Source organism: Mustela putorius, unplaced genomic scaffold (assembly GCF_011764305.1).
Source record: "Mustela putorius furo isolate JIRA1106 unplaced genomic scaffold, ASM1176430v1.1 tig00003836_pilon_pilon_pilon, whole genome shotgun sequence".
Lineage (NCBI taxonomy): Eukaryota > Metazoa > Chordata > Mammalia > Carnivora > Mustelidae > Mustela > Mustela putorius.
In genome coordinates, this window is record NW_025421989.1 from 35,219,909 (window position 1) to 35,245,272 (window position 25,364).

General features: G+C 44.3%; 2 protein-coding genes and 1 long non-coding RNA gene across 3 annotated transcripts in view; 2 read left to right on the forward strand and 1 right to left on the reverse strand.

Moving 5' to 3' along the window:
• Positions 1–2,077: 2,077 nt before the first annotated feature.
• Positions 2,078–3,225, forward strand: LOC123394715 (UPF0489 protein C5orf22 homolog). Its single transcript, XM_045089228.1, has one exon. The coding sequence runs from the start codon at positions 2,657–2,659 to the stop codon at positions 3,191–3,193; it is 537 nt and encodes a 178-aa protein (XP_044945163.1). The 5' UTR covers positions 2,078–2,656; the 3' UTR covers positions 3,194–3,225.
• A 1,065-nt stretch (positions 3,226–4,290) lies between these two features.
• LOC106006061 overlaps positions 4,291–25,364 on the forward strand; it is a 42,777-nt gene continuing 21,703 nt past the window's right edge. Inside the window, exon 1 of the long non-coding RNA XR_001179908.2 lies at positions 4,291–4,662. This is a non-coding gene — a long non-coding RNA (uncharacterized LOC106006061). The remainder of the gene's footprint in view (positions 4,663–25,364) is intronic.
• On the reverse strand, positions 17,031–18,296 carry LOC101692448 (RNA polymerase II subunit A C-terminal domain phosphatase SSU72-like). Its single transcript, XM_045089465.1, has one exon. The coding sequence runs from the start codon at positions 17,948–17,950 to the stop codon at positions 17,354–17,356; it is 597 nt and encodes a 198-aa protein (XP_044945400.1). The 5' UTR covers positions 17,951–18,296; the 3' UTR covers positions 17,031–17,353.

Sequence of the window (25,364 nt, forward strand, 5' to 3'; positions counted from 1 at the left end):
TTGTGTCCCCAGGGATTGCTGTCTAACGTTCCATACACTCTTCTCAGGCAAGAAGTGTTGCGATTCTGTTCTCAACCTCCAGGCCCACAAGGAAGGCACCAAGTATCTGGCATAATGAACAATGTTTTAGGATTTCTAAATTTTAGAGGGAAGGTGAGAACACAACGGGCGGTTTCCCTCTTGTGTCTAATTCCAAGCAAAGATAGAAAGAATTATCTGTTCTAGACTTGGGGTTGCATGTTCAGTTACAGTTTCTTTGTATTTTTATTTATTTATTTATTTATTTATTGGCAATCCCTAGAAAAATGACTGAGAGGAAATAGATTCAGAAGCCACTGCCTACGGGTTCCAATAGCGATGCCCAGGGGCAGTTTCTGTAAATCAGGAGGTAGAATGTGGTCTTTCAGGGCAAGATGCAAGGCCAGACTGGGGGCAGGGATTTTGCCTGGGGAGGGAAGGAGGACTGGGGATGATTTACAAGTGAGAGACAGAGCCCACTGAATCAATACCACCTCACTTTTCCTGCACGCTGCCAGCCCTATCTGGCCACTGGAAATGCTGGCAACATTTTACCTTCATAACAGTCTCCTGCGGAGTGGATTATCATCACCACCCCCACTGAATGGATAGTTCGGTTAGGTGAGGTTAGGTTAGTTTCTTGAGGTTAGGTTACTTTCCCAGGGTCACCTAACAAGTTAGTGGCAAGGCCAGTGATATTGGATTGGGTTCAGCTGCGGAGGGGTGGGGCGGGGATATTGACTTAGACAAGATATTCTTTCTTCTTTTTTTAACAATTCAGTACCAAGCTGTACCAAATGCCATATTTGCTTCAGACTTTTATTTTTCATTTTGTTTTATTTATTTTTTTAAGCAAGCTCTCCACCCAGTGTGGTGCTCGAACTCATAACCCTGAGATCAAGCATCACGTCTTCTACCGACTGAGCCAGCCAGGCGCCCCCAAGGCAAATATTCTTTCTTACACGAAGTTTGGAGGTAAGCAGTCTAACTCTCGTATGGTGGCTTCATAATCGACGTAGATTCCCACTATCTTGTTACTGTGCTTTCTCTGACATATGGTTTCTGCCTTGGGTTGCCGGATAAGATACAGGATACCCAGTTAAACTGTAATTTCAGGGGTGCCTTGGTGGCTCAGTCGCTAAGCATCTGCCCAGGGTCCTGGGATGGAGCCCCGCATTGGTCTCCTTGCTCAGTGGGAAGCCTGTCTCTCCCCCTCCCACTCCCCCTGCTTGTGTTTCTTCTCTCTCTGTGAATCTCTCTGTTAAATAAATAAACAAAAATCTTAAAAAAAAACAACTATAATTTCAAACGATGAATTTTTTATAAGTCTGTGCTGTACCATATTAAATCATTAAATGAAACACTAAAATTAAGGTCTTAACATTCTTTTAACTAAATAAATATTAATTTAAAATAAAATATTTTAGGGACACCTGGGGGGCTCAGTCAGTTAAGCGGCTGCCTTTGGCTCAGGTTGTGATCCCAGAGTCCTGGCCTGCTTCTCCCTCTGCCTGCTGTTCCCCCTGCTTGTGTTCTCTCTGACAAATAAAATCTTTTCTTTTCTTTTCTTTTTTTTTTTTTAAGATTTTATTTATTTATTTGACAGAGAGAGTAAAAACAGGGGGAGGGAGAAGCAGCTCCTGCTGAGTAGAGAGCCCGATGTGGGACTTGACCCTAGGACCCTGGGATCACCACCTGAGCTGAAGGCAGCCACTTAACTGACTGAGCCACCTAGGCGCGCAAAATAAATAAAATCACTAAAAATAAAAATAAAAAATAAAATAAAATATTTTAATTTGCTCAATCTGGCAACTCTGTCTCCACGTCATGGCTCAAAATGGCTGCTTGCGCACCAGCCTTCAGGACTATGCTTCAGGCAACAGAAGGAAGGAGGGTTGGGGTGTCTGGCTGCTCAGTTGGTAGAGCTATGCGACTCAATCTCAGGATTACGAGTTCCAGGGCCACATTGGGAGTAGAGCCTACTTACCAAAAAAAAAAAAAAAAAAAAGAAGAAGGTCAAAGAAGGGCTTCCCTGCATTTAAAGATACTTCATGGAAACACTTTTCAGAGAATTAAGTATTGAGAATTGGATTATGCCTGCAGTTTATGCTGGCCATTTTTCTCATGTGCTATGGCTTCATCCCACATGGGCTCAGCAAATAAGAGAGGGCAAACATCACTTTTTAGTAGGCAGAGACACTTCCACCACAACAATCAGGGTTACGAGTACAGATCATTACTTTCTAAGTGATGGTCTTTATGTAACTGAAGACCAACTAGAGAACCAAAAACCTTTACAATTGGATGTAATTATGGTAAAACCTTATAAACCCTGTAACAATCAAGAAGAAAATGATGCAGTGTCTTCTGCGTAGAAGCCAAAGCTAGCTCTGGAAGATGCAGAAAACACTGCTTCTACTAACTGTGACTCTTACTCAGAAGGACTGGAAAAGGACACATTGACACAGAGGAGGGGCCAGATTTGCCTAGAGCAATCATGTTCATGTTCTTCTGAAAGTCAAGAATGTCAGACTACAGTCAGCACTGGGGAAATTCTGGAAATTTTGAAGAAAGGGGATGCATTTGTGTTAGATATTGACTTGGATTTTTTTTTTCAGTCAAGAATCCCTTCAAAGAAATGTTCACTCAGGAAGAGTACAAAATCTTACAAGAATTGTACCAGTTTAAAAAACCTGGTACCAACCTGACAGAGGAAGATTTGGTAGATTGTGTTGATACTCGAATTCATCAGTTAGAAGATTTAGAAGCTGCTTTTGCTGATTTATGTGATGGTGATGATGAAGAAACTGTACAGAAATGGGCTTCAAACCCTGGAATGGAATCACTAATTCCGCTTGTACAGAGTTTGAAAAAACGGATGGAAGTACCAGACTATGAAATGGTTCACCAGGCTGGTCTAACCTGTGATTACTCCGAACTTCCTCACCATATCAGTACAGAACAAGAAATTGAATATCTTATTCAGTCTGTATGTTATTTACTGAAAAATTTACCAAAACCTACTCTTGTGACAATTGCAAGGTCAAGTCTGGATGATTACTGTCCTTCTGAGCAAGTTGACACCATTCAAGAAAAAGTCCTCAATGTGCTACGCTCCCTCTATGGAGCTGTAGACATTCACCTGGTGTACTTAGCAGAATGCTCTCCATCCTGAAACAACAGAACAGTAGGCTCCTATTACATCTTGATGTAACAACAGGGTTTTCATTAACTTATTTGTAAATGCGTTTTCCAGAGAAGATGGAAATAAATGCTTTTATATTAACTTTAAAAAAAAATAAAGATACTTCATGGTAGTCACACCCCAAATTACTGCTCACCTCACACTGGTCACACATGGCTTTTAGGGAGGCTGGGCAATCTGGCTTTTATGCCCAGCCACAGCGTAGCTGACAATCAGAACTTTTGTATTAAAAAGAATAGATATTAGGAGTCAATTCAGCATCTGTTGCAGCTGGGATTTGAACTCTAGTTGAAGGAGTGTTGGGGCTTAATCACCCAGCTATCTTGACTTCTCCATTTCATGAAAGAAAGAGTGGGGCAGACACCGTGGGTTTTCCCCACAGCTCTCTCTCTCTCTCTCTTTTTTTTTTTAAAGATTTATTTATTTATTTGACAGACAGAGATCACAAGCAGGTAGAGAGGCAGGCAGAGAGAGAGAGAGAGGAGGAAGCAGGCTCCCTGCCAAGCAGCGAGCCCTGATGTGGGGCTTGATCCCAGGACCCTGGGATCATGACCTGAGCCAAAGGCAGAGGCTTAACCCACTGAGCCACCCAGGCACCCCTCCCCATAGCTCTTTTTGGATCCTTTTCATAGTTTCTAGGTACCTCTTTTCTAACTTCGTTACCTTTGCTGCTAACTTAACAAACAGGTGGCCCGGTGAGAGCCTCTTCAGAGGCTGGTCCTGGGACTGCAGGAGGTGCTCTGCCCACACCTGGGAATTTGGAGTGTGCAACATCAGCTCCCCTGCCTGGAGGCAGGAGGAACACCAAAGCGTAATTTACATACCAGTGCCTCCCCCCCAGCTCCTCCCCCGCTCCCCCATGGGCAGAGTTAGACCAGGCTGGGTGGTCACCTTGCTCTCCTGCTTTCCCCCACTGCCTTCACTGGTCCCTCCTGGAAGGTGCTGCCTTCATAAGTCACTGGCTCATAAATCCTTTTAGCCGTGTCTTAGTGGCCTCAGAGAAGGGTTTACCCAAGAAAGTATAAATAGGAAGTGGGACAGCACTTTTGAAGACAAAGCACTTCTCTTGTCACACACCTCTCCTGGAGGAGGAGGCTGAAGTGACTTGCAAAGCCCTTGAGTTTGAATTAGGTCACGCCCAGCCTTACTGGCAAATCCCTAGCTGTGACAAGTTGCACGTAGTTGGACGTTTCAGATGTATTCCGATTTTCCTCTGAGCTGTAGGTTTTTAAAGAGAATGTGTATTAGTCAGGGTTTGGCCAGGAAAGCAGATGGCACTCTCCATTTCAGATGGAAACGGATTCCATTCTGGAGATGAGGCGCTTACAAAACAGTTGGCAGAGTTGGAAGAGCAAACCGGATACCAGCTCTCAGATTTCCTCGAACTTCCAGTGCAAGAGAAAGTGCGGTGAGCGGGCGCACCTGTCTGCAAGAACAAGGTAGGTGATTCTCAGGGAAGTGCCTGGCGGTGGCCCCGAAAATGTCCACTTGCTCTGCCCTTTGTGTCTGCCTGCTGTTTGGGGACAAGCAGTAATGATTACGGCTTTTTGTCTCCCTTTGGCCTTCTGAGTCTTGTGCAAAAACAGGAGATGCTTGTTATCTGTGGGTTCCTATTTGCAGGTTTGCTGCCTTGCTAAAATGTATGCATAACCCCCAAATCAATACTCAGGGTCTGTTCACGGTGATTCACGGACTTGTACAGATGAGCAAGAAAGTTGAGTCACCCAGTGCACCTTTTCCAAGGTAGGGGGGCTATAGTAGCAAGGTGAAGCTCTGACATCTTGTTTTTGTTCTCAAACTATAAACTAGTGTCCTGTTTGTGGTTTAGTTAAATTTGTGTTTGTCACATTTTTGTGCTTTTTTTGGTGACTTTGCTACTTCAAATGGCCCCCAGATGTAGTGCCAAAGAGGCTGTGATATGCCTTATGGAGAAGATACGTGTGTTGGATAAGTTTCATTTAGGCCAGATTCATAGGGCTGTTGACCATGAATTCAATGCTAACCAATCAATGATATTAAATAAGGTATTTTTCAACAGAAACACACATAAAACAAGGTTATATATTGATCAGTTCTCAAAAATGGTTTGATCAAAGACTCTTCCAGAACCTAAACCAGTATTTGCACTGGGAGCAGTCGGTCAGTATCCACTAACTCAGGTATTCACAGTGACTTGATAGAACATTAATACTGTGAGTAATAATAGATTACTGGGTAGAATCTAATTAGCAACCCATTTGGCATGGAATGATGGAAAATGTAGTTCCCTGGCCTCTGGATGGGGCCATACTTGGGAGAGCATAGAAGAGGGAATAGTGTTAAGTTGCTGACCAACAACCTCAAGAATCCAGGACAGCATGTTAAACCATTGAATGCTGTAAAAAAAATTTTTTTAACAGTTGCCTTAGAGTTTGCAGTAATTAGCATTTACCTTCAAATAATGTACCATTTCACATGGAAAGACTATATAAGAGCCTATTACCAATGCCTCACCCCATCTTACATTTTACTGTTTTGGTTTTTTTTAAAGATTTTATTTATTTATTTGTAAGAGAGAGAGCATAAGAAGGGGAGCAACAAGCAGAGGGAGAAGCAGGCTCCCTGTTGAGCAAGGAGCCCGATGTGGGACTCAGTCCCAGGCCCTGGGATCATGACTTGCACCAAAGGCAAACACTTAACCAACTGAGCCACCCTGGGTGCCCCGTTTTGTTGTTCCTTTTTTAAAGATTTTATTATTTGGTGGGGGGCAAGCACGAGTGGGTGGAGGGGCAGAGAGAGAGAGAGAGAGAGAGAGACAAGCAGGCTTCCCACTGAGTGGGGAGCTCAATGCAGGAGATCCCAGGAACCTGATCAGGACCCGAGCCAAAGGCAGATGCTTAACCCACTGAGCCACCCAGGTGTCTCCATTTTATTTTTGTATAAGCTATAAACACATAATGCATTGCTATCAGCATAGCAGCCACACTGACTTAGACATTTATCTTTTTTTTTTTTTTTTTTTTTTGACAGAGAGAGAGATCACAAGGAGGCAGAGAGGCAGGCAGAGAGAGGAGGAAGCAGGCGTCCGGCTGAGCAGAGAGCCCGATGCGGGGCTCGATCCCAGGACCCTGGGATCATGACCTGGGCAGAAGGCAGAGGCTTTAACCCACTGAGCCACCCAGGCACCCCTAGACATTTATCTTTAAGAGCAATACCCCCAAATTAAATGAGTATTTATTTGCCTTCATTTGTTTCATTTCTAGCCTTCTTCCTTTATTTGTGTAGATCCAAGGGTCTGCTACCATATTTCTTCTTTTTTTTCCTTAAAGATTTTATTTATTTGAGAGAGAGCAAGAGCAGAGGAGGGACAGAGAGAGAGAGAGCACAGAGGGAGAGGGAGAAGCAGACTCCTCGTTGAGCAGGGAGCCCAACTCAGGACTCCATTCCAGGACCCTGAGACCATGAACTGAGCTGAAGAAGACAGATGCTTAACCGATTGAGCCACCCAGGCACCCCCAAATTCGTTTTGTCTATCCCATTTCTTATGGTGCAGCTTTGCTGGCAATGAATTCTCTCATTTTTGTCTTTGAGAGAGTCCTTCTCTCTCTCTATGTATGTATTTAAATGAAAGTATGTTTGTTGCATTTCTTTTTCTCTCGACTTTATTGAGGTATACTTGATAAGTAAAATAGTAAGATAAAGTGAACAATATGATTGAATATACATTGTGAACAGATTCTTCCCATTAAGTTTATTAATATTTCCATCACCTCACATATTCACCTTTCTTGCATTTCTAAAAAGTCAAAATGCCAATTCTGAATAAGTGATTTTTAAAAATTCTTTTCCTAATTCTCTTTATACTTAAAAAAAAAAAAAATAGAGCGCCTGGGTGGCTCAGCAGGTTAAGCCTCTGCCTTTGGTTCAGGTCATGATCTTGGGGTCCTGGGATCGAGCCCCGCATTGGGCTCTCTGCTCATTGGGGAGCCTGCTTCCCCCTCTCTCTCTGCCTGCCTCTCTGCCTACTTGTGATCTCTCTCTCTGTTAAATAAAGAAATAAATAATCTTTTAAAAAATTGTATATGCATATATACATATAAAGTGATCTCTACACCCAATGTGGGGCTTTAACTCACCACCCCAAGCTCAAGAATCAGATGCTCTACCTACTGACCCAGCCAGGTGCCCCACTTTTATTTATTTATCTATCTATCTATCTATTTATTTAAATATTTTATTTCTTTCTTTATTTATTTGAAAGAGAGCACAAGTAGGGGGAACAGCAGGCAGAGGGAGAAGCAGACTTCCCACTGAGCAGGGAGCCCAAAGAGGTGCCGGATCCCAGGGCCCCGGGATCATGACCTGATACTTAACCCACTGAGCCACCCAGGTGCCCTGCCCCACTTTTGAAAAAATATTTAGCTGGGTATAGAATTTTAGGTAAACAAGTTAGGGTTTTTTTTTTTTTTGTTTCTTTGTTTTTTAAGCAGTTTAAAGATGGCAACTTACTTCTGACTTGGCATGATTTTTGATGAGAAGTCGGCTGTAATTCCTACCTCATCAGAAATCATGCCAAGTCAGAACACAAAATGCCATCTTTAAAGTGCTTAAAAAACAAACAAATAATAAAAACTCTAACTTGTTTACTCAATATTCTGCCCATTTCTTTTTTTTTCCTGTCCATTTCTTGATTGGATTATTTGTTCTTTGGGTGTTGAGTTTGATAAGTTTTTATAGATGTTGGATACTAGCCCTGTATATGATATGTCATTTGAAAATATCTTCTCCTATTCCACTGGTTCTCTTTTGGTTTTTTTGACTGTTTCCTTTGCTGTACAAAAGCTTTTGATCTTGATGAAGTCCCCATTTTTGCCCTTGCTTCCCTTGCCTTTGGCAATGTTTCTGGGAAGAAGTTGCTATGGCTGAGGTCGAAGAGGTTGCTGCCTGTGTTCTCAAGGATTTGGATGGATTCCTGTCTCACATTGGGGTCTTTCATCCATTTTGAGTCTATTTTCGTGTGTGGTATAAGGGAATGGTCCAGTTTCATTCTTCTGCATGTGGCTGTCCAATTTTCCCAACACCATTTGCTGAAGAGACTTTTTGCATTGGATAGTCTTTCCTGCTTTGTCGAAGATTAGTTGACCATACAGTTGAGGGTCCATTTCTGGGCAGTCTATTCTGTACCATTGATCTATATGTCTGTTTTTGTGCCAGTACCATACTGTCTTAATGACTACAGCTTTGTAATAGAGCTTGAAGTCCAGCACTGTGATGCTGCCAACTTTGGTTTTCTTTTTCAACATTCCTCTGGTTAATCAGGGTCTTTTCTGGTTCCACATAAATTTTAGGATTATTTGTTCCATTCTTATGGTATTTTGATAGGGATTGCATTAAATGTGTAGATGCTTTATGTAATATAGACATTTTCACAATATTTGTTCTTCTAATCCATGAGCATGGAATATTTTTTCCCTTTCTTTGTGTCTTCCTCCATTTCTTTCATGAGTACTTTATAGTTTTCTGAGTATAGATTCTTTGCCTCTTTGGTTAGGTTTATTTCTAGGTATCTTGTGGTTTTGGGTGTCATTGTAAATGGAATCGACTCCTTAATTTCTCTTTCTTCTTTCTTGCTGTTGGTGTATAGAAATGCAGCTAATTTCTGTGCATTGATTTTATATCCTGACATTTTACTGAATTCCTGTATGAGTTCTAGCAGTTTTGGAGTGGAGTCTTTTGGGTTTTTCACATGAAGTATCATCTGTAAAAAGTCAGAGCTTGACTTCTTGTTTGCCTTTTATTTCTTTTAGTTGTCTGATTGCTGAGGCTAGGACTTCCAGTATTATGTTGAATAGCAGTGGTGATAGTGGACAGCTCTGCCATGTTCCTGACTTTAGGGGGAAGCTCTCAGTTTTTCCCCATTGAGAATGATATTCACTGTGGGTTTTTCAAAGATGGCTTTGATGATATTGAGGTATGTATCCTCTATCCTTACACTGTGAAGAGTTTTGATCAAGAAAGGATGATGTACTTTGTCAGATGCTTTTTTAGCATCTATTGAGAGTATCATATGGTTCTTGTTCTTTCTTTTATTAATGTATTGTATCATATTGATTTGTGGATGTTGAACCAACCTTGCAGCCCAGGAATAAATCCCACTTGGTTGTGGTGAATAATCCTTTTAATGTACTGTTGGGGAGCACCTGGGTGGCTCAGTGGGTTAAGCCTCTGCCTTCAGCTCAGGTCATGATCTCTGTTCAGCAGGGAGCCTGCTTCCCCCCTCTCTCTGCTTGCCTCTCTGCCTACTTGTGATCTCTGTTTGTCAAATAATAAATAAAATCTTTAACGTACTGTTGTATCCTACTGGCTAGTATTTTGGTGAGAATTTTTGCCACCGTGTTCATCAAGGATATTGGTCTGTAATTCTCCTTTTTTGATGGGGTCTTTGTCTGGTTTTGGCATCAAAGTAATACCGGCCTCATGAAATGAGTTTGGAAGTTTTCCTTCCATTTCTTTTCTTTCTTTCTTTCTTTCTTTTTTTTTTGGAATAGTTTCAGGAGAATAGGTATTAATTCTTCTTTAACTGTTTGGTAGCATTCCCCTGGGAGGCCGTCTGGCCCTGGGCTCTTGTTTGTTGGGAGATTTTTGATTATTGCTTCAATCTCCTTATTGGTTACGGGTCTGTTCAGGTATTCCATTTCTTCCTGGTTCAATTTTGGTAGTTTATATGTCTCTAGGAATGCATCCATTTCTTCCAGATTGTCAAATTTGCTAGTGTATACTTGCTCATAATATGTTCTTATAATTGTTAGTATTTCTTTGGTGTTGGTGTGATCGCTCCTCTTTCATTCATGATTTTATTAATTTGGGCCATTTCTCTTTTCTTTTTGATAAGTCTGGCCAGGGATTTATCAATCTTATTAATTGTTTCAAAGAACCACCTCCTACTTTTGTTGATTTGTTCTACTGTTTTTTGTTGTTGTTGTTGTTGTTGTTTGTTTGTTTCTATTTCATTGATTTCAGCTCTGATCTTTATTATTTCTCTTCTCCTGCTGGGTTTAGGCTTTCTTTACTGTTCTTTCTCCAGCTCCTCTAGGTGTGGGGTTAGGTTGTGTACTTGAGACCTTTCTTGTTTCTTGAGAAAGGCTTATATTGATATATACTTTCCTCTCAGAACTGCCTTTGCTGTGTCCCAAAGATTTTGAACAAGTGTGTTTTCATTTTCATTTATTTCCATCAATTTTTAAAAATTCTTATTTAATTTCCTCATTGCCCCAGTCATTCTTTAGTAGGATTCTCTTTAGCCTCCATGTATTTGAGTTCTTTCTAACTTTCCTCTTGTGGTTGAGTTCTAGTTTCAAAGCATTGTGGTCTGAAAATATGCAGGGAATGGTCCCAGTCTTTTGGTACTGGTTGAGACCTGATTTGTGACCCAGGATGTGATCTATTCTGCAGAATGTTCTGTGTGCACTGGAGAAGAATGTGTATTCTGTGTGATAGAATGTTCTGAATATATCTGTGATGTCTATCTTGTCCAGTGTGTCATTTAAAACCTTTATTTCCTTGTTGATCTTTTGCTTAGATGATCTGTCCATTTCAGTGAGGGGGGTGTTAAAGTCCCCTACTATTATTGTATTATTTTTAATATGTTTCTTTGATTTTGTTATTAACTGGTTTGTATATTTGGCCTCTCCCATGTTAGGGGCAAAGATATTTAAAATTGTTAGATCTCTTTTTGGACAGACCCTTTAAGTATGATATAATGTCTTTCCTAATCTGAGTTTCTGGTAGACAGCATATCAATGGGTCTTGTTTTTTTATCCATTCTAATACCCTGTGTCTTTTGATTGGGGCACTTAGCTCATTTACATTCAGGGTAACTATTCAAAGATATGAATTTAGTATCATTGTATTGCCTGTCAGGTGACTGTTACTGTATCTTGTCTCTGTTTCTTTCTGGTCTGTTTCTTTTAGGCTCTCTCTTTGCTTAGAGGACCCCTTCCAATATTTCCTGTAGGGCTGGTTTGGTGTTTGCAAATTCTTTTAGTTTTTATTTGTCCTGGAAGCTTTTTATCTCATTTTCAATGACAGCCTAACTGGATATAGTGTTCTTGGCTGCATATTTTTCTTGTTTAGTGCTCTGAATGTATAATGCCAGTCCTTTCTGGCCTGCCAGGTTTCTGTGGATAGGTCTAGTGCCAATCTGATATTTGTACCATTATATGTTTCAGACCTCTTGTCCCAAGATGCCTTCAGAATTTTCTTTGTCACTGAGACTTCTAAGTTTTACTATTAGATGACAGTGTGTGGACCTATTTTTATTGATTTTGAGGGGGGTTCTCTGTGCCTCCTGGATGTTGATGCTTGTTCCCTTTGCCAAATTAGGGATATTCTCTGCTATAATTTGCTCCAATATACCTTCTGCCTACCTCCCTCTTTCTTCTTCTTCTGGGATCCCAATTATTCTGGTAGAGTTTCATCTTAGGGTATCACTTATCTCTTGAATTCTCCCCTCATGGCCCAGTAGTTGTTTATATCTGTCTTTTTCTCAGCTTCTTTATTCTCCATCATTTGATCTTCTGTATCACTAATTCTCTGTTCTGTCTCATTTATCCTAGCAGTAAGAGCCTCCATTTTTTTATTGTACTTCATTATTAGCTTTTTAAATTTCAACTTGGTTTTATTTTAGTTCTTTTATTTCTCCAGAAGGGGATTTTATTTCTCCAGAAAGGGATTCTCTACTATCTACCATGCTTTTTTCAACCCCAGCTAGCACCTTGATAATTGTCATTCTGAATTCTAGTTCTGATATTGTATTAATGTCCATATTCATTAGGTCCCTAGCTTTGGGTACTGCCTCTTGTTCTTTTTTTTTGAGGTGAGTTTTTCCACCTTGTCATTTTATCCAAATAAGAATAGATGAATGAAAGAACAAAATACTGAAAGGGTAGCAATGACCCAAGAAAAATATACACTAACCGAATTGGAAGAGACCTGAAACTGGGGGGAGAAGAAGGGGGGGGGATATATATATATATATATGTATATATAAAAAACTGGTGAATAGAACAGAGCCACACACTTGATTTTGGGTATATTTTGGTCTGTTAGAAGAAACTGCCTCCCAAAATTTTAAAGAAAGAAAACTTACATATATACGAAAATAAGGGAAAACCCAATGAAGGGATGGAATATGACTGTAAAGATGAACATTAAAAAACATTCTAAAAGAGGAATTGATACGATTAGAAGTTGGTTGGAAAAAAGAAAAAGGAATGAATGTGATCAGGCTGGAGACTAGAACAAAGCAATGTGCTAGATTTAGGGTATATTTTGATATGTTAGAAGAAACGTATCCCAGAATTTTAAAGGAAGAAAGACCTATATGTATACATAAAATAAGCTTAAATGCAATGAATGGATAGAATATGACTATAATAATGAATATTTTAAAAGATTTTAAAAAAGGTATTGATAAGGGTTGCCTGGGTGGCTCAGTAGGTTAAGGCTCAGCCTTCAGCTCAGGTCATGATCTCAGGGTCCTGGGATTGAGCTCCACATTGGGGTCTCTGATCATCTGGGAGCCTGCTTCCTGTACCCCGCCCCCCTGCCTGTCTGCCTACTTGTGGTCTCTGTCAAATAAGTAAATAAAACCTTTTTTAAAAAATTCTTTAAAAAAGGAGTTGATAAGATAAAAAGTTAAGAAAAACGTTAATATTGGAATGAGGAAAACTGTAAATAATAGAAAAAGAAAAAAATTTTAAAGATTGAACTGTGAAATACTAAAGCATCATGGGGAAAAAAAAAAGCCATGGATTCCGTGTGCTGCATTCCCATAGCTCTGAAGTTTTGAGGTTCTCATTGATCGGTGAACTTGGTCTTGATTGGATGTTCTTGTTACTCTTCTAGGGGAGGGGTCTGTTGCCATGATTCTCAAATAACTTTGCCTGAGGTGGAATCGCACTGTCCTTTCCAGGAGTCAAGCTAAGCAATGTGCTCTGGTTCGCACTGGTGAGCTTTTGTTCCCTGAACGCTTTCCGTACTGCTTTGGAGGATGGGAATACAGATGGTGGCCTCCCAGCCTCCGGCGGGGTGTTGCCGAGGGCTTGGGGTCCCATTCCTCAGTGCATCCTTGGAGAAAAGTGGTCAGTCACTCCCATCTCCCTGGTCTCTGGCCCCACTCCATGCTCACCCGCCTGTGACCAAGCATTTCTATTTCTGACGTTCAACCACGTGTGGAGTCTCCAAACCCAGCAGATTCCTGCAGTGCACTGCCATACTGCTCCTCCCGGGAGAGGAAGGAGGGGGGTCTCTCCAGTTCTGCCACTTTTGGGGCCCCTCCTAAAAGAGTAGATGACCCAACTGTGCCTTGGATCGGTTTAAGGTAACCCCAAGCTGAGAGCCCCCTCCTTAGCTCCGTCTCTGTAGCCGGCTTCCCTGCACCAGTACCCGGGAGCTCTGCTGCACTCAGACACCCCCGGCCTTTCTGTGACTCCGAGTGACCTGAGACCACACTGTCCCCGTGAGGGCTCTTAGCTTCTGGAGCAACATCCCTCAGTGGAGCAGACTTCTAAAAGTTCCAATTTTGTGTTCCGCTGCTCTGCCGCTTGCCAGGAGCCACGCCCCCCCAAACCCCTGCCCCACCGCAGTCTCTCTTCCCATCACTTCGGATTCACTTCTCCACACATCCTACCTTCCAGAAAGTGGTCGCTTTTCTGTTCCTAGCATTGCTGCTCTTCTCTTCCATCTCCTGCTAAGTTTGTAGGTGTTCAGAATGGTTTGATAACTATCTAGCTGAATTCCTGGGACCAGATGATGTTTAGGTCTCCTCCTCCACCACCATCTTGCTCCCCTACCTCCTGCTCATCTGATCTTACACATTGTCAACTCTGTCCCCTTTTTCCAGTGTACAGTGGCATCTGCCCCAGGCAAACAAATGCTCACTCTTACCTCACCTTATCTCACCAAGGCACCTGTCTCTCCTTAAGGATCAGGTCATTTGGGTGCCCTGTGACCTCAGCTCTCTGATGAGTTCAAGGAGAGTTGCGATTTTCAGATTATCCAGACTTTGTTGTTGTTGTTACAAGGGTGCTCTTTCCAGCATTTCTACATCTAAGTAGGCTACTACATTTTTTTTTTAAGAGAGAGATTTCTTCAGAAAAGGTGTAAAAATATGTTTAATTTCTGGTTTCTTTCAAATCTCTCAAATGTACATCTATAACCAAACCAAGTCACCAGTATTTATTTGCTGGAATTCCAAAGGAAATTATCAGTCTCATAAATAATTGATCAAACTTAATATAGTACCCCCATTATCAACTGGATTGTGTCCTCCTCAGATTCATATGTTGAAACCCTAGCCCCCACTGTGACTGTATTTGGAGATGGGGCCTTTAAAGAGGTAATTAAGTTTAAATGAGGTGAACGGCTAGAGCCTTAATCTCATCTGACTGGTGTTCTTATAAGAAGAGGAGGAGACAGAAACGACATGTAAGCACAGAGGTAAGGATTCTGGTCACCAGTTACAGCATATGGGTTTCCCCCCACACCACCAAGCAGCTCTTAGACACCTGCTTAGTGTCCTACAGTTCAACTCTATTCTGACACTATCTGGAGATAGTATTGGATCCCACGGGTGAAGGGTTCTGTCCCACAAAACTGCCCCCACCCCAACCCCAGCCGCCACTCACAAGTTCAGCTGTCACCTGTGTAGGTGGCCAACTGGCTATAGGTTGGAGTCTCCAGCCTCCTCTTTGGGTTCAGTTAATTTGCCAGAGCCGCTTGCAGACCTCAGATATTTTATTTATTAGATTACTGGTTCATTATAATGCATACTAAAGTAAGCAGATCAACAGCCAGTGAAGAGATACATAAGGTGAGATCCCAAAGAAAGGAGCTTCTATCCCTGTGGAGTCTGGGGCCCCATACAGTGGCACCTGGTGTATTCTGATTCTCCAGCCTGGAAGCTCTCCAAACCTTGTCCGTTTGGGTTTTTATGGAGGCTTCATTACTTAGGCAAGATTGATTAAATTGGGGGCCATTGACAATTGATTGACCCTCCAGCCCCTCTCCCCCTTGGTGAGATTGGGCCTGAAGGGGAGCTGAACATTCCAACCTTCCAATCACAGGATTGGGTGCCCTGGCAACCAGCCCCCCATCCTTAAATGGAGTCCCAAAATCACCTTGGTAACCTAAAAAAGGACAGCTTTATGGCTCTCCTGACTTAGAAAACTCCGGTAGTTTTAGGAGCTCTGTGCCAGAAATGGGAATGGAGATCAAATATATATATATATATAATTTTAAGATCTTATTTATGTATCTGAGAGAGAGAGAGAGCAAACAGAAGCAGGGTGAAGGGCAGAGGGAGGAGCAGGATCCCCGCTGAGCAGGGAGCCCAGTGTGGGGCTGGACCCCAGGACCTGGGATCATGACCTGAGCCAAAGGCAGACACTTAACCCACTGAGCCACCCAGGCATCCCCAAATATGTATTTCTTGTGATAAAACACAGTACCACAAGAGGAAAGGCCACGTGTGTACACAGGGAGAAGGTGGCCCTCTGCAAGTCAAGGAGAGAGACCTCATGGGAAACCAACCCTGCCTGCATGTTGATTTTGGACTTCCAGCCTCCAGAACTCTGAGGAAATCAATTTCTGTTGTTTAAGCCCTAGGCCCTCCCCTCCCTCCTCCCCCCTCCCCCACCACTCCCCTCCACCCGTGCCTCCTCCCTTCCCCACCCCCCTTCCCCCTGCTGCCCCCTCTCCCTGCCACCCCCTCACCCCTCCTCTGCCTGTCCCTCCTACCCTGTGCCCCCTAACCCCATGTCTTCTGCCCCCCTCTCCCTGCCCCATTTGCCCCTGACAGCCCTCTCCCCTACCGCAGCCCATGTCCCCCACCCGTCCCCTTGGCCCCCCATCTGCCTTCCAACCCCTTCTGCCTCCCCTCTTGCAATCTGTGCCCCCTACACTGCTCCTTCCACTCCCCTCCCCCATGGCCCCGTCCGCCTCCCCCCTCGCCGATACTGCCCCTCTCCCCCTTCCCCTGCTCCCCCTCTCCCTTGCACCTGGCCATCCCCTTGTTCCCCTCTCACACCCTCCCTCCCCCTGGCCCTCTCACCCCCTCCCTTCTCCTGACTCACACTTCCACCGGCCCCTGCACCCTACCCCCACGTCTGCCGTCCTGCTACCTCCTGCTCCCCCCTCTCCCTCCCCACTACCCTCATCCCCCTGCTCCCCCCCCCCACCCCTCTCCCCGTCTGACTCCCACTTGCCCTCTGGCTCCCCTGCTTCTCCTGCTGCCTCTACCCCACCTTGCCCCTCCCTTCATGTCTCCTCTACCTTCTTCCCTCTTGCTCACTGCCCCCTCCCGACTTGTGCCTCCTACCCGTGCCCCCCCCCCCCCATGGTATTTTCTTATCCCAACCCAAGCAGAGTAATACACCCCCAGTGGCAGTTTTGGTAGATTATTTTTTTTTAAGAGAGACAGCACACAATAGGGGAGGAGGGGAAGAGGCAGAGGAGAGGGAGAGAAAATCCCAAGCAGTTTCTAAGCTCAGAGTAGAGCCCCACATGGGGGCTGTATCCCGGCACCCTGAGATTATGACCCTGGCTAAAATTAAGAGTCAAGCACTTAACCACTTAACCAAGCCACCCAGACGCTCTCCATCTGCACCCCCCACCCCATCGTTTTTTGTTGTTGTTTTTTTTAACCGGCAGCTTATATTTACTAGACAATTTCGTTCTTTTCTAATAAGATAAAGCCCATTATTTTGTACATTTCAGTTTGGGGGTGGGGGCAGGGGAGAAACCACAATGAAAACAACAGAGATATGGGACAAATAAACCACTGTTTATTTAAAGGTTTTTTTGTTTTTTGTTTTTTTTTTGTTTGTTTGTTTGTTAAAGGAAAAAACTTTATAATCAACAACATCCCACTCACAAATAAAAGCGGGAGAGAACAAACTTGACTGGTGTTGGTTTGGCCTTGATGTGTATCTTCTCATTTCATAAGTACTGTTTATTGGGTACCACTACCCACCACCAGCAGAATAAGTAAAAATGAACACGAAGAAGTTCAAAGTACTAACAAAAGAAAGCTGAAAAAGATGGCTTCCTGAGGGTGGGCAGTGCAACCAATGCCAGGTCAGGTCAGGCCAGTTAGTAGAAGCAGACAGTGTGCAGGAAGGCTCTGCCGCTCTTCTCCTCAAACTCTTGGAGCAGCTCGTCGATGTCGTTATCTATGTCGTCGGTGTGCTGAATGCACTGGCATAGCTCGCAGATGAGGAAGGCGCCCAGGGTGGCTTCTTCAAGGTTGTCTTGGATATCCACGTTGATCACATGTACCGGCTGGCAGGTTTCTTGCTCTCTTGAAGTCAGATCTTCCACCACCTGATCGTACACTCTCTCTTCACAGGTAAGAATCAGATCGAAAATATCTCTACAGTTCTGGAACCTTTCTGGGCGGGGCTTGATCCTCTTATTTCTATCCAGCATATGTAAAATGCCGTTCTGCGTGTAGAGATCTTTATCCTTGCGAACGAGGTCGTTGTACATCTGGTCGTAGGTCGTTTTGAAATCGTAAACATTTGGCTTGTCAGGTGCTGGTCCCGGGAGCTTCACATGGGTTCCCGTTCCAAAAGAACGGACGATGAATCCCCGTTTGTTGAGGATGTTGTGCGCTTCCATGCTCCGGTTCTGGTTGCTTGAGCACACCACCGCCACTCGCAGCGGCAGCGTCGACATAGCGGCTGCCATACCAACTGCGACACAACCGGTCCTAAGCTCCCCACCTAACAGCGGTGTTTCTTTGCTAGAAAATGGCGACTGTGGCGTCCGGAAGTCGTGACGCCAAGGCAGTTGCGTCCCTGACGTAGCGCATTGAGAGGTGTGTGGTGCGTACGTGCGTACAGCGTCCCCTTGGCCTTCCGCACTGCTGGGTGTAGTAGTTTCTAAAAAATAGTTCCCAATGAGTTGTATATCCCAATGTTCACACCTCTTTGCTAAGTGTCTTTGCAGATCAGTAGGTAGAATGGTCTACTCTTGAAGTCTCGGTTGGCCTTGACATTTTTGATAAATAGAATGTGACTGAAGTCACCTGTGAGGAAAAAAAAAAATAAGAGCAGCAGCAACCAAAACAGTGTACTTCAGGCAAGGCTTCAGGATCAAAAAGTTAATGTAGAAAAAGGAACTGAAAATGATACAGCGTGAGGCTTGAGGTAGTGGGCACCCTTGTGCAGTGTTGATGAGAATGCAGTCTGGTGCAGCCACTGTGGAAAATAGTAGGAAGGTTCCTCAAAAAATTAAACCTAGAACTACCATGTGATCCAGCAGTTCTGCTTTTGGGTGTTTATCTGGAGAAGACAAAAACAGTAACTCAAAAAGGTATCTTCAGCCCCATGTTCATTGCAGCATTGTTTAGGATACTCAAGATACGGAAGTAACATAAGTGTCCACTGATGGATGAATGGTTAAAAAATTGTGATATTGATACAGATAAGATATATGTGGTGTGTGTGTGTGTGTGTATACACACACACAATAGAGTATCATTAGAGCATAAGCAAGAATGAAATCTTGTCATTTGATCATGGATAGACCTATGGGCATGATGCTAAGTGAACTAACTCAGAGAAAGACCGATACCATATGATCTCACTTGAAAATAGACTCTAAAACCAAAACCAAAAATACCAGGGGCACCTGGCTGGCTGGGTCAGAAGAGCCTGTGTCTCTGGTTTTGAGTTCAAGCCCCATGTTTGGTGTAGATAGTACTTAAAAATAAAATCTTTAAAACAAACAAACAAAAAACCCAACCAAATTCATAGATACATAGAACATACTGATACGTAGATACATAGAACAGATTGATGGTTGCCAGAGGTAGGGAATGGGGGTGTGTGTGTAAAATGGGGAAAGGGAGTCAAAGGGTGCAAACCCATTTATAAAATGAATTAGTCCTGGGGATATAATGTATGACATGATGGCTATAGTTAGTAGTTCTGTATTGTATATTTGGAAATTGTTAAGAGAGTCACTCTTTGGGGCACCTGCGTGGCTCTGTCGGTTAAGCATCTGCCTTTGGCTCAGATCATGATCTCAGGGTCGTGGGATTTAGTCCTGCATTGGGCTCCTTGCTCCGTGGGGAGCCTGTTTCTCCCTCTGCCTGCTGCTCTCCCTGCTTGTGCTCCCTCTCTCTCTCTTTCTTTCTGACAAATAAATAAATAAAATCTTAAAAAAAAAAAAGAGTGTCTCTTAAAAGTTTCCATCACAAGAAAAAAAATTATAATTATGGATGTTAATTAGACTTATTGTTGTGATCATTTCTCAGTATGTACAAATACTGAATCATGTTGTATACCTGAAACTAGTATGTTAGTTACACCTCAATAAAACTAAGGTGTTTTTTTTTTTTAAATGATACAGGGAGCTCCAGTTGGAAAGTTTGCCTTTAAGATGCTAGTAATCTAACATTTTTATTTTATTTATCGGGCGCCTGGGTGACTCAGTGGGTTAAGCCTCTGCCTTCGGCTCAGGTCATGATCTCAGGGTCCTGGGATCAAGCTCCACGTCGGGCTCTCTGCTCGGCTGGGAGCCTGCTTCCCCCTCTCTCTGCCTGCCTCTCTGCCTACTTGTGATCTCTCTCTCTGTGTCAAATAAATAAATAAAATCCTTAAAAAAAAGAAAGAAAGAAAGAAAGAAAATATTTTATTCATTTATTTATTTTTAATTTTTTATTTATTTTTGAAATTAACATATAATGTATTATTAGCCCCAGGGGTACAGGACTGTGAATTGCCAGGTTTACACACTTCACAGCACTCACCATAGCACAGACCCTCCCCAGTGTCCATAACCCCACCACCTTCTCCCTACCCCCCCCCCGGCAACCCTCTATTTATTTTTGCATGCATGTGAGAGAGAAAAAGAAAAAGAGCATGAGTGGGGCTGGAGGGACAGAGGGAGAAGGAGACTCCCCACTGAGCAGGGAGCCTGATGCAGGCTCGATCCTAGGACCCGGGGATCATGACCTGAGCATAAGGTAGACGTTTAACCGACTGAACCATCCAGGCACCCCAGTAATCTAACATTTTGAGTGCCCTGGCAAATATGTTGTGGTATATCTTCTCAATGAACTTTGATTTAAGGGGCAACTGGGTGACTCAGTCAGTTAAGCGTCTGCCTTTGACTCAGGTCGTGATATCTGGGTCCTGGGATGGAGTCCTGCATCGGGCTCCCTGCTCAGCAGCGAGTCTGCTTCTCCCTCTCCCTCTGCCTCTCACTCCTGCTTGTGCACACTCTTACTCTACTCTCCTCTCCTCTCACTCAAATAAATAACATCTAAAGAAAGAAAGAAATTTGATTTAAATACAAACTTTAGGGGCGCCTAGGTGGCTCAGTGGGTTAAGCCTCTGCCTTCAGCTCAGGTCATGATCTCAGGGTCCTGGGATCGAGCCCCGCATCTGGCTCTCTGCTCAGCGGGGAGCCTGCTTCCCACCTCTTTCTCTGCCTGTTTGTGATCTCTCTGTCACATAAATAAAATCTTAAATAAAAAAAAAATAATAATAAATAAATATATAAATACAAACTTGGGGCCATTTGACTTTGGGCGTAGAACTTTCTCAGGGTAATAACATAGGCCTGGTACTTGCATCTCTATTCCCCACTCCCAGTTTATGGTGTGATTTTGCTAGAGACTACAAAGGTCTTATCCTATCCTGGCTCCAGATGAGCATTCCTTCCAAGTGTGGTAGGAAGTTGAGAGGTATGATTAAAGGTAGGATGAGGAAGACTGGCATAGACGCCTGCCTAGTGCTCCCCATCCTGTTAGCCACTAGACCTCTCCATGCTTCATCTCTTGATTCTGTCACCTTCTCTCTCCCTATGGCCACTTTCCTGTGTTCAGCCTTTATAATTTCTCTCCAGGGCTCCCTGACCCTGCCCTCAGTCCTGTCCCCTGGAATCCATTCTCTGCTCTGTGGCCACAGTGATTTCTATGGGAAGTATATCCAATTCAGGATACTCCTGTGCTTAGAATCCTAGCAGTAAAACCCTAGTAAGTCTCTCCAGTCCTTTCACAGGAAGTAGAAAGCCTCCTTCAGGCTCTGTGTGATCTAGTACCACTTTTTCCTCCCTGCCTCATCACCGTTCCTCTTCATTCACATGCTGGCTATGCTGTAGCCACCCTGGATGAATTGAAAACTCCTGAAGCATCCCAGCTATCAAAGCCTCAGGGGCTCTCTCCTGGCTCCTTCTTATAGGTCAACACACCGCTGCCTTTGTAAGACTCAGTTTATGCCTGAGGCTACCTCCTTGAGGAGGCTTCTCAGATTAAGGCCACCTTCTTTGTGGTTCAAAGCACGCGCATCATTATACTTGCCAGGTTGTTTCCTAAGGGTCAGTCTTGCCCTCAGGACTAAAGTGCTTGATATAAGTGTGGCACCCGCAGCCCTGCCCCCACATCCTATCAGCGCTTTTCATTTCCAGCCATTTCCAGATCTCTTTCAGAAAGCTGCTCCAGGAGCCCAAGGGCAGGCCCTCTAAAAAAAAAGATAGGTACTGGTTATTAGCAACAAAAGCTCATTAAGGCCAGGGGGTGCTCAAAAACAGTACAGAGGCATGGGGGTGGGGAGCCAAGAGGCAGCACCAACATTGGCCACAGTAAAGAACAGGAAATTTCCTTGACCTCCTTACCTCTTCCAGTGTGATGGCTGCTCCTCTTCTGTGCTTCTCGCTGCCTTTGCTCTTGCTGTGAGTTCCATGGGGACAGCAACAGTGCAGCTTTGTCGTCCCACCCCACCCCCCTGGCAATCACACAAGGCCCGGTATGTACATAGCCCTCCTGAATCATCGTTGCCCAAGGGATGACAGATAGAATGTTCGTCCAACAAAGGTGTAAACCGCAAATGCAGGGGCCAAGGTGGAAACAGCTCTCTGGAACAAGGCAGAGGTCAGGACAGGGACTAGGGCCTTCGCTGGCGCTGGAACAATTGTTTCAAACCTGTGGGCAGCCTCTCCCTTGGCCACCAGCTCTTGCCCCTGTCGGAGCGGGGTCTCCTGAGGATGTGAAGTATTGGTAGCTGTTACTATGTGTGTGCGGATGGGGTGGGGGCTTGGGGAAGAAAGGGGCTTCTTAGCTTGCCCTGCGACAGCCCAGATGGTTCTGAACTTGGAGGAGAATGAGATCAGCAAAGAGCTGCATGTGTGGGCCAGAGGGAAGGGGACTTTCAGGTTAGGGGAGAAGTCTCCAGGACAGAGCTGATTTGACTCTGGAAGTAGCTGGCAGGAGCTGAGGGGTGCCCTCCTCACCCCTGCTATGGCACCCGCTTGGGCACTTGAGATCTTATATTTTAAAATCTTTTGTATTTTTTTTTTTTTTTTTTTTTTTAGATCTGACTGTTACTCTCGTTCTGAATCAAGAGGGCTCTGGGGACTGACTCGCAGTAATTAAAATCACATGAGATTGGTCTAAAAACCCTGGAAAGTCATTGTTAATTTACAGTGAGAAAGGCAGTCCTTTATTCAGTTATTTTTCCTTGCATTTTTATTGGGTGCTGACCTGAGCCCGGCCGGTCATGCATAACCCTAAAGTTCTTTCTGGAAAGTAGCATATAGTCTTCAGGCAGGAGACAGAAACCACACCAGTTATTTTAACGGAGAGAATTTCATACAGAGACTATTTAGTTAGCTATAATCACCAAATATTTAGCTAGGTTTGGTCACCGAAGAACCCAGAAGACCGAAAAGGGAGCTCTAAGGCATCATGGAGGCAGTAATCTCATACAGCAGCTACCACTGGTAGGGAAACAAAGCAGGGGGGATGGAATTATTAAAACACAGAAGCTTGGAGGGGGAATCACACAGGGCTGAAAATCAGATGCCCCAGGAAAGGGCACCTGCCAGCTGATGCTGGTGTCTGAGCTCAGAGCTGGGGGCCTCACTGAGGTGGGGCTCAGATCCCCGAGGAAAGGATCCTGACTGTGTCTGTAGGATTCAGAAAAACCACACAGTAGATTCAGTTGCTGTTGCCGGAAGGAAATGCTGTGAAGAAACGTGGAGGATGCCATTCCCAGGACCAGGAAGCCAACAGGAAGCCAGTCAACCAGCGAAGGAAGAAGTCAGTCCCAACTCCTTCCTCTAGCCTTGAATCTTCCTCTAACACCTCCTGTGGGCAGAGCCCAACTGGGAGCCCCTGGCTGAGCAGAAATGTGCTTTGTAGAGCCCCAGTACCACAAAGATGGGGGTGGAGGTGAGGGTGAGTTGAGGGGGTGGGGAGGGCCCGGGAGAGGGTGGGTTTAGACCCAGTATCTCAATAACTGACATCTCCAAGCAAGTTTGAGATGAGTGAGGGTGAGCTGACCCCTTCCCCTGCAACCTTGTTACCAATTCACAGAAAAGCAAGTCTCTAGCTAAATTGTGTCTCATGCAGAGACGTTTATTAAACATGCATTCGTTAGCAACCAGGCACAGAAAAAGTCCCTGCAACCTGTTCTCTAGGCTCGAGGAAGTCCCAGCTCTCAGCTTACTGCTTGCATAAGAGGGCCGCTCAAGGCAGATGGAACATTCTGGAAGTATCAAGGAACAAGAAATCCTCCAAAACTCAAGGTTGGACTGAAACTGTAGGTGCCACCTCAGAGGTTACAGGCTGGAGGCCTTGCTGGTATCTGATCACCTCTTCATGTGCAGGTAGAGAACACCTCGAACATATTTAAGCAAATCCATAGGTCCTGGAGTCCTGAATTTCACCAAGAACCTATTTCTGCCTTTCATCACGCTAATGAACAAGCTACCGATTTCATCCATGAAAGCCCATTTCTGACTCTCATTTTGCTAGTTAGCAAAACCTCAGGTACTGATGAAGCCCTTGTGATCTTGCATCTGGACGTGGCCTTGGTGAGGCCTAGCTAGCTGCTGAGCTGGAGAGGGGACTTTCGATGAGAGGCCAAAGGCTGCCCATAGGATTGAAGCATTATCTAACACTGGCGTAATACCACAATGCTCAGGTACAAGTATTTCAAAAACAAAATGCGGATATCATACTAAGTTCAGGGTTTTTAAAATGCTGTTTATTTATGATTTTTTAGGTAGGCTTCATGCCCAATGTAAGGCTCGAACTCACAACCCTGAGATCCAGAGTCATGGGCTCTACTGACTGCACTACAGTGAATAATAATTTAGTATAAGTACTTGTATTTTATTTGCAAAATCTGGCAGCCCTACTTCTAGCAAAGCAAGAAGGGAAGCCCCACAGGTCAGAGTTTCACTTGGTGAGCGTGGCACAGTTAAGACAGAAGGGTGAGGTAGTTTTAGGTTCTGTGCTGGAATTATCCATTCCCGTCTACCTCCCTGGACAAGCCCACGTGATTTGGAGGTCAGGGGGTTTGCTTCTTGGAGCAATGCCGATTCTAAACCACATGTGGCCTCTCTGAGCTCCCTCCCCCCTTTTTTAAAAAGATTTTATTTAGTTATTTGACAGAGAGATCACAAGTAGGCAGAGGGGGTGGGAAGCAGGCTCCCTGCTGAGCAGAGAGCCCAATGTGGGGCCTGATCCCAGGACGCTGGGATCATGACCTGAGCCAAAGGCAGAGGCTTTAACCCACTGAGCCACCCAGGCGCCCCTGAGCTCCCTTTTAATTGTGGAGTAAAACCCTTCTGCCAGCGCATTCTTTCTTAAACAGACCCCTGAGGAGCTGGTTACGTCTAAGTTTACATAGGGTGACGCCATTTTGCTTCCCTCTTCTAAATAGGTCCCCTGAATGCTGTTTATTTGCTCATGGCCTTCATTTCCTTTTCCCACTGGTGGCTGATCTCATTTTCCTTTAAACATTCAGAGAGGTTAAGAAACTAGCCCAAGGCTAGCCAGCCCAAACTTAATCTCACCTCTGGCTTCAAAGCTTCTGCTCACTACTGTTCAGTGTCAGTCTGTGCCCCAGAAATTGTGTTCTGCATCATAGGGAAGTAGCTGTTGGGTGAAGTGGAGGACACAGGGCTTGAAGTCAGAGGGCTTGGGCCTTGTTCAGAAATGGAAACATCAGAGACAAGGTCAGGAGCACTGGGAGGGTCTTCAGTGTTCAAGAACCACATATGTTTTGGCAATGCATGCAGGTTGACCTGACAGAACCTCTTGATAAACTTGAACTCTGGGCATGCAGAGCGACCCAAGGCTAGGCCG